This window comes from Hibiscus syriacus, unplaced genomic scaffold (genome assembly GCF_006381635.1).
Source record: "Hibiscus syriacus cultivar Baekdansim isolate YM2019G1 unplaced genomic scaffold, ASM638163v2 tig00110174_pilon, whole genome shotgun sequence".
Taxonomy (NCBI): Eukaryota; Viridiplantae; Streptophyta; class Magnoliopsida; order Malvales; family Malvaceae; genus Hibiscus; species Hibiscus syriacus.
In genome coordinates, this window is record NW_024062612.1 from 3,699,123 (window position 1) to 3,713,556 (window position 14,434).

At 33.8% G+C, this 14,434-nt stretch overlaps 1 protein-coding gene and 1 pseudogene across 2 annotated transcripts; both read right to left on the minus strand.

The window, feature by feature from the left end:
- Positions 1-245: 245 nt before the first annotated feature.
- On the minus strand, positions 246-10,239 carry LOC120216946 (protein disulfide-isomerase-like). 2 transcript variants are annotated; one of them, XM_039214222.1, is made up of 11 exons: positions 10,035-10,239; positions 9,147-9,177; positions 8,761-9,048; positions 8,480-8,668; positions 8,047-8,165; positions 7,597-7,741; positions 7,384-7,503; positions 7,067-7,184; positions 6,476-6,588; positions 456-649; positions 246-352 (listed from the first exon to the last, which is right to left on the minus strand). In XM_039214222.1, the coding sequence occupies exons 1-10, from the start codon at positions 10,208-10,210 to the stop codon at positions 461-463; spliced, it is 1,488 nt and encodes a 495-aa protein (XP_039070153.1). In that variant the 5' UTR covers positions 10,211-10,239; the 3' UTR covers positions 246-352; positions 456-460. The 2 variants fall into 2 exon arrangements, with proteins under 2 accessions (XP_039070153.1, XP_039070152.1); XM_039214221.1 differs by having other exon boundaries at positions 246-347; positions 455-649.
- Positions 10,240-11,957: 1,718 nt separating this feature from the next.
- On the minus strand, positions 11,958-14,058 carry LOC120216948 (annotated as a pseudogene).
- Between the last annotated feature and the right edge of the window lie 376 nt (positions 14,059-14,434).

Below are 14,434 nucleotides of genomic sequence, written 5' to 3' on the forward strand. Positions count from 1 at the left end.
TTCCAATATTATATTAGGCTTCCTTACTACTCCCATTCCCATACTAAAAAAAATCATCAAAGCAAGTAGCAGCGACCGAAAACATTAGAAATGGCAGATCATCTCTAGATTTAACTTGTTCTGATGGATCCAGCGGACAAGCTGTTACAACTAACTGCTCACAAAACTATTATAAATTAACAGCTAAAAGTCCGAAAATCACAACCTATATTATTTCATAGATAAGATTTTTTTTTTATTTTTTAAATTTAAAAGAGATTCATTGAACTAAAAGGGAAGGAGGCGAGGAAGAAGATCCGGCATCATCCAGTCGATGGCAATTCCTGTGTAAAACTGCAAATCCACATGCCATCTACAAAGAGAGAAAATGATTAAATAATTTCAGCAGAAACGGCTTTTTATCATTTGTTCATACTATTAGATTAAAAGAACAGCAGTACTTGTAAGAAACTTACCCTTTTCAGAGCTCATCCTTCGCTGATTCTTGTTTAACAGTTTTGTCCTTGTTCTGTTCAATGAAGTTGATGATGTCTTCCTTGGTCCTATTGCCATCGTATGGAGTTATGTTTCCACTAGACGATCTAAAGTAAATGGTTGGGTAACCTCTAACATCAAAGCTCTCATTTACAATATCATTTACAGTTGCATCCTACAAAGAAAAATGGAGAAGCGGACGGGTCAGAAAAAATCTTTCCCAAAAAGTAGGTCAGTTAACACAATAACACTCAGACTCAGAAGCGTCTGTCAGATACAAGAGGGTGCCCACACAGGTATGTTTATATTTTCTAAGCTTTCACATATTTGGAAGCATCTTGCAGGATCATATTCCTACATCCATGTCCAAATATGCATCTGACACAAGTATCAGACGTAATTGCTTCAAGAAAAATGAAGAGTTAGAGCAACATAGATCGAACACACATGATGCCAACACAACATATAGGAGATGCGGGTCCCTGCAACAATTAGTGCCACTAAAGTACCAATATATCTATTAAGAAGATTCTTCTTGATGATTTATCTAAAATCACCAACTAACAATTAGTGCTCTTGGTCTTTTATAAGGGCTTCTTCTTCTATCTGGAATTTTATACCGGGAGTTGTTTTGTGGTCATTATGGAAGGCTAGGAATTTAGTGGTGTTTGAAAACTGGAATTTTGACAGTTCTTCACTGTTCTTTATTTGCAGATTTAGGCTGGTCAAATGGTTTTTAGCTAAATTTCTTAATGCTAATATTCAGGCTGATTTATTAATAGGGGATCCATTGCTTGCAGACAGGATTTCAGTTAAACCTTCTAAAAAGGAAAAGGATCAGTGCTGGTTTCCACCTCCAGCTGAATTTTTTAAATTCAATGTGGATAGGGCGGTTAGAGGTGATGGTTTGCAGGGTGGAATTAGAGGAATTTTGAAAGACTCGAATGGCTCTACTTTAATCACTTTTTCTAATGCTGTGGGACCAGGTCCTCCTATGTTTGCTGCTCCTATGTTGCTGAGTTGAAAGCTATTAAAGAAGGCATTGATTTATTTCTTTCTTCTAAATGGGTGTTGAAGGGAAGACTTATTTTAGAGAGTGATTGTAAAACAACAGTGAATTGGATTTTGAGACCTTTTGTTGCCCCTTTGTTTTTCAGTTCTTTGGTTGGGGAAATTGGGGCATTAGTTTCTGCTAGGGACATTATGGTTAGACTGATTCCTAGGACATGTAATTGGGAGGCAGACAAGTTAGCTAAGGAGGGGATAAGTTAAATGTGTTGATAAAGAATAAACAACATAGTGGAGAAGAAAAGGAACACTTTTTATTATATTTTGTGAATGGTGAAAATACATCTTTTTATAGGAAAAGTTAGGAGTAAGTTTTCTATTAGAAGTAAACTACTTAGTAGTTATCCTTATCTATCTAACTTTCTAAGAGTTAGTGTTATATTAAAATACTAACTTATCTATTGCATAACCTACACTCCTCATGTTGGGAGTAAATGTTGAAAAGACCCAACTTGGATATAATCTCATCAAATGTAATTCTTGGAAGTGCTTTGGTGAGAATATCTGCTAACTGATTCTTCGTTGAAACATAATTGAGCTTCACCGTTCCACCATTCACCTTTTCAGAGATGAAATGTCCGTCAATCTCCACATGCTTCGTTCGGTCATGATGAACTGGATTCTTTGCAATACTTATTGCAGATTTACTGTCACTTTGAAGTTCAAACCATTTGTTGGCACATAACCCCAGCTCAGTTAACATTCTTTGAAGCCAAATTCATTCGCAAATTCCAAGTGTCATTGCTCTAAATTCTGCTTCTGCACTACTTCGAGACACCACCGTCTGTTTTTTACTTCTCCAAGTAATCAGATTTCCCCAAACAAATGAACAATAACCAGTTGTAGATCTTCTATCCGTTAATTCACCTGCCCAGCTTGAATCCGAAAAAATTTACTGTTCTATCATCACTCTTTCTAAAAATTAATCCATGTCCTGGTGTCATTTTCAAGTATCTTAGAATTCTATTCACAACCTCTAAATGTTCTCTTGGATCATTCATATATTGGCTCACTATACTGACAGGGAATGCAATATCAGGTCTAGTAAGTGATAAATAAATTAGTTTACCTACTAGCCTTTGATACTGTTCTTTGTTCACAGGACTTCCCAATTCTTCTCTCCTTAACTTCAGATTTGCTTCCATGGGTGTTTCAGCCGGCTTACATCCCTTCATTCCAGTTTCTGATAGTAGATCAAGGATATATTTCCTTTGGTTGATCACTATTCCTTCTTTTGACCTTGCAACCTCCATGCCTAAAAAATACCGTAAAGTTCCCAAGTCTTTGGTTTCAAATTCCTTCGCCAGTAGCTTTTTCAATCTTTCTATCTCCATATAATCATCACCTGTTAGAATGATATCATCCACATAGACAATCAAAATTGCCTTTTTGTTGTTTGAAGATGTTTTGACAAATAAAGTGTGATCTGATTGACATTGCTTGTAACCATCCTGAATAATCACCTTTGTAAATCTGTCAAACCAGGCTCTTGGAGATTGCTTAAGTCCATACAAGAACTTTAGTAATCTACATGCTTTTCTGTATTACTATTCACACCAGGTGGAATTCGCATATATACTTCCTCCTCCAAGTTTCCGTTTAGAAATGCGTTTTTGATGTCTAACTGATGAAGCACCCAATTCTCATTAACTGCTAATGACAGTAACACTCTCACAGTGTTTAGTTTTGCTACCGGAGTAAACGTTTCATGATAATCAACTCCAAAAGATTGAGTGAATCCTTTCGCCACTAATCTCGCCTTATATCTTTCAATACTACCATCAGCTTTGTATTTTACCGTGAATACCATTTGCAGCCGACTGGTTTTTTATCTTTCAAAAGATCAACTATAATCCAAGTATTATTGTTTTCCAGTGCTTTTAATTCCTCTTCTATTGCCTTTTTCCACTTGGGATCTTTCAATGCTTCTTCCACCGTTTCTGGAACAGTAATGCTATCTACACTTGCTGTAAAGTTCTTAAAACAAGGCGTTAGCTTTCCATATGCAACAAATCTCTCAATTGGATAATTTCTGCATTTTCTTACTCCTTTCCTTTGAGCAATCAGCAAGTCATTATCATCAATTAACGCATTTAATTCAGTGGAAGAACTCTGATTACCTTCTTCGTTCTCCAAAGGATTCTCGTTCGGTTCCGGTTCATGACAGTGTCCATGCTGTGTGAGAGACTCGGGATTAGGTTCAAGGATTGATTTAGAAATTGGTTTTTGTCGTCTCTTATAAATCTGCAACTCGGATTGAGGTATTTGAGGCGAAGTGATATGTTGATCATGCCGAGGTAAATGTGTTTCGGTGGACTGGTTTGGCAAGGATATGTTTTCTGGGTTTGGTAGTGTTGTTTGGTCTGGCTGTAGCGATTTTGTAGGCTTATTCGACTGGTTTAACTGGTTTGACGGTGCTGGTTGATAAAAAAGAGTTGGCTGCAAATCAAGTGACAATTGTTGTGAGTCAATAAACTGATATTCATTATATGACTCCCCCTGAATAGCAGTTTTAAGGAAAAAATGTGTTTTATCAAAGAAAGTAACGTCCATAATAATAAAAAATTTCTTTGTACGAGGATAATAACACCGAAAGCCCTTTTGAGTCGATGAATAACCCAAAAACACACCGAAATGCTCGAGGATCTAATTTGGACCTGAGAGGAACATTGTTATGAACGAACACAGTACAACCAAAAACTCTAAGGGATAACAATGAAGTCATCGATTTAAAATTGGGAAAAAACTGAAGAAAAACATCTCTCGGACACTTAAATTGTAACGGTTTACTAGGGAGACGGTTAATCAAATAAGTGGCAGTTAAAAGGGCTTCCCCCAAACATAGTTAGGAACATTTGTGGAAAAAAGTAGAGACCGAGTAACCTCAAGAAAATGCCTGTTTTTTCGCTCAGCAATCCCATTTTGTTGAGGAGAATCGACACAAGAAGTAAGATGAATAATTCCAGTTTCCTGAAAGAAAGAACCCAAAACATTGGCAAAATACTCACTACCACTGTCATAATGAAACATTTGGATTGAACACTGAAATTGGGTTTCAACCATCTTATGGAACCGTTTAAATATTTCACAAGCTTCAGATTTGGTTTTCATGAGAAAGGTCCAGGTAGTAATAGTGTGATCATCAATAAATGAAATAAACCACCGAAATCCATGTAAAGATGCGATTCGAGATGGTCCCCAAATATCACTATGGATCATGGTAAATGGTTTGGACGGTTTATATGGAGAAGGTAGATAAACACTCAGTTTGTTTAGTAAGTGGACAAATATCACAAGAAAAAGATTTTGGACTCTTATTGACAAACAAATGTGGAAACAATTTTGCAAGATAAAAGAAACTTGGTTGTCCTAAACGAAAATGCAATAACATAACATCGGTTGAAGGTTCAAGTAAAAGAAATTGTTGTATAACATGGTAGGAAGTAGATGGGTGGGAAAATAAAGTTGCTGGAAGTAGGTAAAGACCCCACAAAGCCTAGCACTGCCAATCACTTTCCCCGAGCTAGAATCCTGAAATTCACAAAAATCAGAGTTAAATTTCGTGATACAGCATAAATCGGCAGACAACTTGCTAATGGAGATAAATTGCAAGTGAGATTGGGAACATAAAGAACATGAGATAACAAAATGTCCTGATTTATTCGAATAGACCCATGACCGGCAACACCGGATAGAGAACCATCAGCTGTTCAAATATGAGAGATAGACGAGTCGGCATGAAAAGTGTGAAAGAGCCGAAGATCACCTGTCATATGATCACTTGCACCAGAATCCACAACCCAAGTAGGAGTGGTGGATGTATTAGCCAAAGTAGCAGAAAGAATTCTACCTGCAGGTACTGATTGGGAATGAGTGTTTAACTGACTAAAAAACTGTTGCAACTCTTCCATTTGTTTTTTAGTAAACGAACTTCCTTGTAAATCAGTATTCACAACACAGTTTTCTTGGGTATCACGTTGTTGATGTTGACTTCCCATCAATAGGCTTGCCATGTAATTTCCAACAGGAATCCCGCAGATGGCCAACCTTCTTACAAGAGTCACACCAAGGTCTCCCCTTCTTTGGCCGAGTAGTAGTTTGAGAGTGAGGGATATAATTGTCACCATTCAATCGGTGACAGGTGATAGAGGCTGAAGAAACATCAAAATGGGGTGAATTAATGAGGAATTCTGAAGTGACCTCCGATGAAGAAGTGGTGGAATTCATGATCGACGGCTAGATTTAGGGTAAAAAAGAAGAAAAATCGGCTAGATTTAGGTGAAGGATCGGTCACCTAGCTGATACCATGTTGATAAAGAGTAAACAACATAGTGGAGAAGAAAAGGAACACTTTTTATTATAATTTGTGAATGGTGAAAATACATCTTTTTATAGGAAAAGTTAGGAGTAAGTTTTCTATTAGAAGTAAACTACTTGGTAGTGATCCTTATCTATCTAAATTTCTAAGAGTTAGTGTTATATTAAAATACTAACTTATCTATTTCATAACCTACAGAATGTTTTCAGAGTTATTGTGGTTATGTTCTGTTTTTTATTTCGGGTGGTTATATTGTAAACTGTAATCTTATGTAATTATGATTTATTAATATATTGAGGTACTTTTTTCCTCCTTCCGCTAGTTGCCTCTTCACAAGAGCCAACTATGAGGGAGGTTTTTAATGAGGCCTCCTATTCCTATAAAAAAAATCATCATAAGAGAGTATTCTTCCAACAATAACCCATGGAGATTTTTTTAAGCACTTCTAGTAATTTCTATTATACACTCTTGCTAATTGGAGTGCAGCTAAAAACTTCAGCTGACCAAAACATATATAAAAAAACTGAAGATGAAACTTTACAACTTGGATAATATTCAATATTATTGAAAGCAATACATGCTCTATTAAAACCAACTAAAATAAAAGAAACTTACAAGTTTTGCAATCAAAACACTAGCATCTTTTTCGTAATGGACAGCAATTTCATCCAAAATTGGGGCCAATTTCTTGCAATGTCCACACCAGGGGGCATAAAATTCAAGAAGAACTGCAGAAACAAAAGCTTGAAATCATTTTACCACGAAAGGTGATTTCAAAAGTGGAAATGCTTAATTATACATGAAAATTGAAGTCTCTCTCCATCCGTTGCAAATCACTTGAAAACTCAAACAGATGCGGTCAAAACATTACTCTACTCCCTAATTTAAGACTCACAAAATAGCCACCAAATAGCACCCAAAATGAAAAAAAGATTAAGTTGTACACTTCAAAGTTAAAATTTTAGATTCACATAACTCTACCTTATCTTCACAACAAAAATAAGTTATCCACCAATTCATTCCAAATTCAAAGTTCCACACTGTTGGATGAAAAAACTGCATGCAATTCTAAGCACCCATTATGTCTTCTACATAATAAAACCATCCGATATCAAGTGTGACAGGGGATACAAACAGTAGGCCATGACTACCAAAATGGTAAAGGGGAAAAACTGAAAGAATAGCAAGAATCTACCCATCACACACCATTTTTTCCTGATTTGAAAACCATGTCTTCTAGGGTATCAGCAACAACCACTTTCACAGGGTCGTTATTCTCCTCAGGAACAGGTTCAGATTTTACATATGGTGGAACTTTTCCTTCCTGCAAAAGAGTATTTTACGCAAACAGAACATAGAAAACAACCAAAAATGTCTCATAACTCACACTTTTATATCCTATCAATAACTCATGAACTTAACCAGCACAAGCTACAGAAAGTTGTGATTATACTTGATGGCAGGAAAGTACAAGTTTTATCATATTCTGAAAAAAAATACAATAAATCTAGTGAAGATGTTACCTTGTAATCCTTCACAAATGGTGCAATATCATCAGCCTTCAAATTTGGTTTCAAATACTTCTTTCCATCATTATTCTGAATGATGATTAGAGGCACTTGGCTTTCTTGAACTCCAAAATACTGTTTTCCAACCCAAAAAAAAAAAAAAAAAAAACAATTAGACTTGTGTAGCAAATGCAATAAACAAACTACCATATTCAAGTAGAGACTAACCTGGAAGGCAGCTTGACTAGCCTCAAGATCTCCCAAGAGGAAACCAATTCCCTCTTGTTTGTATTGCTCAGCAACTTCACGGTATTTAGATTTTAAGGAATCAATACCTTCAGCGCTCAAGTTTGCAAACAACATAGCCTTAACAGAATCAGAATTCTCTATTAGTAGATGAACTTAAAGGATGTAAGGATCAAGTTATGACTCATGAAATCAAACCAAAATGATATAGAAGAGAAAGCTGCTAGAAAACTGAATAACACAGTCCAAACTCCAAAGTCCATTAAAAGTGAATAAAGATATTTATTTGGTAGTTCAAACATGACAAATATTGGTATTCCAAGATAATGATTGTTAGCAAACAAATGACAGCCACACTTGATTTCGTTCAATGTATATAAGAACTATGAGAGAAAAAGAATGAGTTTCTGATTCTGTAAATTTACCTTATGGTTGGGACTGTTATAGAACTTGATAACAAATGGGTGATTGTTGGGGTCCTTGTTAAAAAGTGTAACAAGAGGAATGCTAGATTCTTCAACAAATTTCTCCAGAGCTTCCACATTAAAATCCTGCAAGAAAATATCTTCAGTAAAAGATAATTGTAAATGGTACAAATGCATCTAACAACATAAGTGAATTTGTATTTCAATGATGATATAGACTATAGTCAATGCTCCAGGGTCTAGATAGATTAGCAATTTGTGTATTGTTGCGCCATAATCATGTTTAAGTATCATATATTATATAATTTTGATAAATTAATAATTTGTATTATATAGATTTTGAGTTGTTCGTCTATTTGTGTCCCATCATGTTTTTAGTTATTCTCCCCATTTCATGTAGTTGTATCAAGCCAAACTTGCTACCTCTAGCTCAAGATTACCTTGAAGTCAACAAAGAGTTCATCAAAAGGCTTGAAAAGTCTGACCACAGGGCCAGTCACTGATGATTCACCATGGGGAAGGTGCTTAGCATCCAAAGTATGACCAAATTCATAATCAGAACGCAATTTCTCAGCAAGTGCTATATAACTCTCAAACTCTTCGTCAGAGAATTTTGGGAAAACTCCAACCTAGAAATAAAACACATACACACATATCAGCTAAACTTCATAATGAAAAAAGAATGGAAACAGAAGAGCAAAGAATTCTCACTAGAGCTTACAACTACTATCTTCTTGTCATCAATGAGCTTAGTGGCATCTTCCGTCGACTTCAATTCAGCAGAAGCAGGACCGCTTTGTTTCTTCAAATACTCAACAATACCATCAGCTTCGCGTGGACCTTTGTATTCTTGAACATCCTTCCCTCCATTTCTCAAAATTTTAAGTGTAGGGTAACCCTTGACGTCATATTGATTTGCTAAACCTTTGTTTGCTTCCTCATTGGCGTCTACTTTGGCAAGAATGACTGGAGGGTCTTGTTTACTTAATATAGATGCTGCTTTCTCATACTACATGGGAAACAGAGAAGTTTTATTGTTATTAGGAGCCTAAGCATATAAATTATCAATAAGAATTGAGTACTTTAGGGGAAATGTAATTCGTTTACCTCAGGAGCAAGATTCCTACAGTGCCCACACCTAAAATATAATTAAAAGAATTTAGTGCCAAGAAGATAAACAAGACTAGCAAGGCATGATAAGAAAATGAAAGGGACTACAAATTTTAAACTGAGAAATTAAGTTAAATCTCTCAATAAAAAAGAATTTCAAGGCTAAATTAAATAATCATTGCATAAATATATATATACCATTGATCATAGAATCATGTTTGCTACATTTAGATAACAAATTATAGAACAGAATAACAAATAATATGTTAATAAACCAAAGAGATCTAGAGATGTAGCCCAAATTTGTTTATTAAGAAATGTCAAGTTAGCACATCATAATCACACATGTAGCACTTTACATTTTACTTAAGAAAGGTCAAACTTCAACAACCTAGCAGATCAAAAGTCGAAACCAATGCTTAAAAACTATAAAATATGAGGACTTTTCATAATAAAAACTTTATTGTTTCCACATAATTTATAAAAGAATTTTCCGCTAATTCCAAAAGCAAAAGTTTCTTTGAGGAAATCTATAAGCACACAATTATATCATTTCAAGATAAAAAAATGTCGGATTGCAAACTACGAGTTCAATTTTTTCAAACTAATTTCTAACTTCTATCAAGTAAACTTATAATTGGACACTGATCTCAAATCTTGACAACTGAAATTAAAAACTTCCTCCAGGAAAAATAAGATCCGGTAATAAAGAGAAAAATGCACTAAAAATCTTTTTTGAAAGAGATTTTAGCCTCCTTAAATTCTAAATCAACAAATAAATTCATCGCATGCACTTGAGTCCTTTTTTTCATAAAAAATAAAATTAAGATCTAAAAACTAATAAGAAAAAATTAGGCGCAAATGGGAAAAAGATGAAAGACTAACCAGGGAGCGTAAAACTCAACGACGATAAACTTGTGCTTACTAACTGTATCAGTAAAGTTGGAATGATCCAAAGTCAAAACAAACTCCTTAGATTCACTGCTCTCTTCAGCTGAGATCGCAGTTACAGAACAGACGATTGCGACCAAAACAAACCAAACTGAAACACTTCTCGCCATGATCGAAACTCTATTTCCCTAACTTTACTTTTTTGGGGGTATTTTCCTTTCTAATTTTCAGTCCTCGAGACTTATAGGGGTTTAAGAAACGATAGACTTTAGAGAGCGAACGCAGACCAGAAACTTGCTAGTTTGGTACGTCACGCTTTGGGTACGCGATGATGAGAAGATGTTTTAGAATCAGGGTCTAATTTGGTTTTAGTCACTCGATTATGTTAAAATCACAAATTAATTATTTTACTTTAATTTGACATAATTTAACGTTTTTACTTTTATGGAATAACGTTTACCTTTTTTCTTAACTTGGCACTTAAGAAAAAACAACAGTATCCTTAAAGTATATTAATGTTACTCATTAATTCCAAAAATAAACGGTCTTTTAAAAAAACTGATAAATTAAAACGTGTCATATTAGTTCCTTTTTTTCTTTAAAAAATTGGTTAATTTATTGTGAAAATAAAAAGAAATTAATATTAAAATAGCAAGGAAGAATAATGTACCTAGAGATAATATGATTTATTTCCATGGAACGAAAATAATGATGAAATTTAAATATGATTGATGAATTAAAAAATAAAATTTAAATATTATTTTTCACGATATCAGAATACATAAAATTTAAAATAAAAATAATAATATTATCAATTAAATTTAAATTTATAAGTACGTATTCTATTGTTTACTCAAAAAAATTAAATAAATATTATATTGTAATCAATCAAATTATTTAAAAATGTTAAATTTACAACAATAATAATATCAATTAAATTTAATATTTTATATATACAATTTTTTATGATAAGAGGATAAAAATATAAAAAAAATTGACTATATAAAATAATGCAAGTCAAGTTCAAAGGATTTATAGGATAAAATAAATGTTTTATACGAAAAAGAAACCATTCATTTCAAGAGAAAACATACATGTTAATGACCGAATTTTAAAATTGAAAGAGCATACCGATAATATGAAATGAGTTCAATTTCATACACTAACAATAATCAAGATGGCCAAAGCACCAACAATAATCATTATTGGTAGATTGAGCCTCACCGTCACCGGGGCTTCCACCAAATGTTTGCCCGAATCTTCTGTTTTATTGAATCTCACACATCTCTTTCTCTCTCTCTTAATCATAGTATAAAATAGTGGTCGCGGCATCTGTCGATGTTTCAGTTGCGGTGCCGCAGTTGTGGATGCCGCGAACGTTACGTAACGTGTTGCGGCTGTCGCGGGCGTGATATCTTCCTCAAAAATCAAAATACTTCTAAAATATTTTATCGCGTTGCGTTAATATTTCGTCGCAGTGACCTTCAAAACTGTTACGATGCGACCACTACACTGCGTTGCGGCCGCAATTTAATACCATGCTCTTAATTCTCAAAACATTTCAATTGAAATTTAATCTCTTTCCCCTTCATTTTCAGGCTTCCAGAGTGTCGAACATGTGAGCTTCAATTATTATTATAACACCCCACCCCATATCAAGACCAAGATAGTTCTCTCTCTCTCTCTCTCTCTCTCTCTCTCTCTCTTATTGTTTTAACCCTACAATAAATTCATGGAAAACAGACAAAATGAACAGTTTTCACATGTATAAATCTCCTTCAGAGGATTACTTCATGCAATATATATATATATATATATATATATATATATATATATATATTATAAAAGAAAATGCAATCAATGTTAGAAATCAGTAGATATGTATTCTATGATGAAGGTGAAATAAGTTAATCATGGTTATAACCTTTCATGTAAGAGGACTTGGCGGCCGTAAACTTCTATGGTGCAGCATCTAAAATAATGCCCTGAACATCAAATGCAATCAGTTATAGAAATCAATATATATATATATATATAACTTTTTATATTATTTTAAATATTAATTTGTATGTGAGATGTCAGATACATTTAAATATAAGTATGAATATATGAATATATAAAGCTTCCACCAATACATATAAAAGTATAAAACTAGAGTGAAAAATGTTTAAAAGACAATCAATTGAGATTGAGATTATAGTTCGATTGATATAATTGTAATAACAACGGGCATGCTTAAGTATTCTATACCCTTCAATTTAAGGGTAGGTTTTTTTTTTTTTTTTACTTTTTTTGATATAAAGGGGTAGGTTAAATCTTGATGGTCTAAACATTGTGTAAAGAAATTATAATGAACTTTCTTATTCATGAAAATCAAATAAGCATGCATGCAACTATCCTTCAAAAACATACCTCTGGAGGGTCAAATTTGGCCCCAAGGTTGCTAAGTTTAGCATGGGCTTCTGCAAAATCCTTGAAGAATGTATCTTGATCTTCGGCATATTTCTCAGCATATAACTGCAAAGCACGTAAATGCTAAGCCAAAACTGTGATTGTGTATATATATATATTCTTACTGTCTTAAATTGGACTCGATCTACTTACCTTGAAAGAGGGAGCTTCAAAAAGAACAGCATCAATTGGCAACACAAACAGATCTTCATCTCTTTTAGCTTTGATCTCCTGTATGTACGGATAAAAGAGAATCTGACGCTTTCACATCCCTTCTTACTTGACAAGAGAGTGATTTCGATTTCAAACCTTGAAGCATGAATTGTCAATTAAACTTCAACCATTGCACTGTCCAGGATTGTCCTTCCGGCCCATTTTTCTGCCATTCAAGAAATTAGAATATCCAATTTGAATTTGCCCTTGCTGCTATGCGTACAACCACAGCCACTAGGTCTTGGACCACCAACAATTCATGTTACACTTAGGATGCGTTTGGTTCACGGAATGTAAGATTACCAGTGGAAATAAAAGATTACCAGGGAATAGGATTACTGGGAATGTTGTATTTTGTGTTTGGTTGGTTTAGCAGGAATGTAAGATTACCGTGTTTGGTTAAAGGAATAAAAGATTATTAGAATGTATATTTGACCAAATTGTCATTATTATATATTTGTATAATATTACAAATTGTAAAATATTTATATATTTTCTTTAAAAAATTAAACTCATAATATTTATATAATTTTTTTACAAAATTAAAAATATAAAAAAGGTTTAATGAAATGGTAAAAAAAAATTTAACCCATGAACTTCATATAAAATTTTAATTATATATTTTTTTTTGTAAATCTAAAATAATTTAAGGATAAATTTGTAATTTAACCTTCGTAGAATTTTTATTATTCAATGACAGAAAAATGATATTTTTGAAAAAAAAATAAAATTTTAAGGGCATTTTAGTCCAAAACACTGGTAATGTTACAATACCTAAGGGAAGGGAGGTAATGACATTCCCGGTAATATACCCCAAAAAATTTACTATTGGTAATAAAACATTACCGGGAATGAGATTCCCGGCCAACCAAACATATCCTTGAACCAAACACCCCCTTAAGGAACAGATCTAAGTTATTGTGAAGACATTAACATATGATACCAGGCGTAAAGTAAGCAACCACGACCAAGTTTCTGAGTTGGCTTTCTAAAATCCAACAAAACATGAATGAAAAAACTTCCGAAGAAATTATATCAGGAAGAAAAATCAATTTACATGTAAGGTTCAGATTCGACAGATTATTTGAAGGTAACGAATAAAACCAGATTGCTTAAATACCGTATACTTGGTTTCGGGTTTACCCCAACTGCTACGTTCTGGTCTGGCTCTCCCAAGTGTACGTGCACCAGATAATGCAACTATTTCCTGCATATAATTAAATATCATTGTGTCCCCATGATAAAAGACAATAACCAAGGATATTTTACAATTAAATTTACCTTGTCATTGAATCCCATTCGGTAGAAAAACTTTCGCATATGATCAGCAGGTGAAGAGGCTCCAGCAGCTAGGCAACAGAGAAATTTTATAAAGTCAAGAGGTCTCTAAACATGAGTAGAAGATAATGTATCATTACCGATGAGGGAACGAGGTAAAACAGGCCCAAATTAACTAGAGATGCACTAATAGCAGTGTTAAAGAAAACGGGGCCAAAGGTCAAGCATGCCAGACATCAGTTGGAACTGCCGGTTTGGTTTTCTTTACGTTACTAGTTTAAATGTTTAATGTAAACTACATAATATATACCATATTTTTTATAATTAACAAAAAACAAAGCATTCGACTTACTTTTGTGGTCTTTAATAAAACTAAGAGCTTAAAGGTTCGCATCTTATAAATTACAGAAATAATTTAAATATATATAAAACCGGTTCTTTATCCATTCAAT

Bases quoted from the DNA above. Each gene is read 5' to 3' on its own strand.
- LOC120216946 (XM_039214222.1), bottom strand. From the start codon at position 10,210: ATGGCGAGAAGTGTTTCAGTTTGGTTTGTTTTGGTCGCAATCGTCTGT. The intron at 8,669-8,760 runs GTAAGCTCTAGT...TTTTATTTCTAG, and splicing joins ATGACAAGAAGATAGTAGTT to GTTGGAGTTTTCCCAAAATT. The intron at 7,504-7,596 runs GTTAGTCTCTAC...GTTGGAAAACAG, and splicing joins CTAGTCAAGCTGCCTTCCAG to TATTTTGGAGTTCAAGAAAG.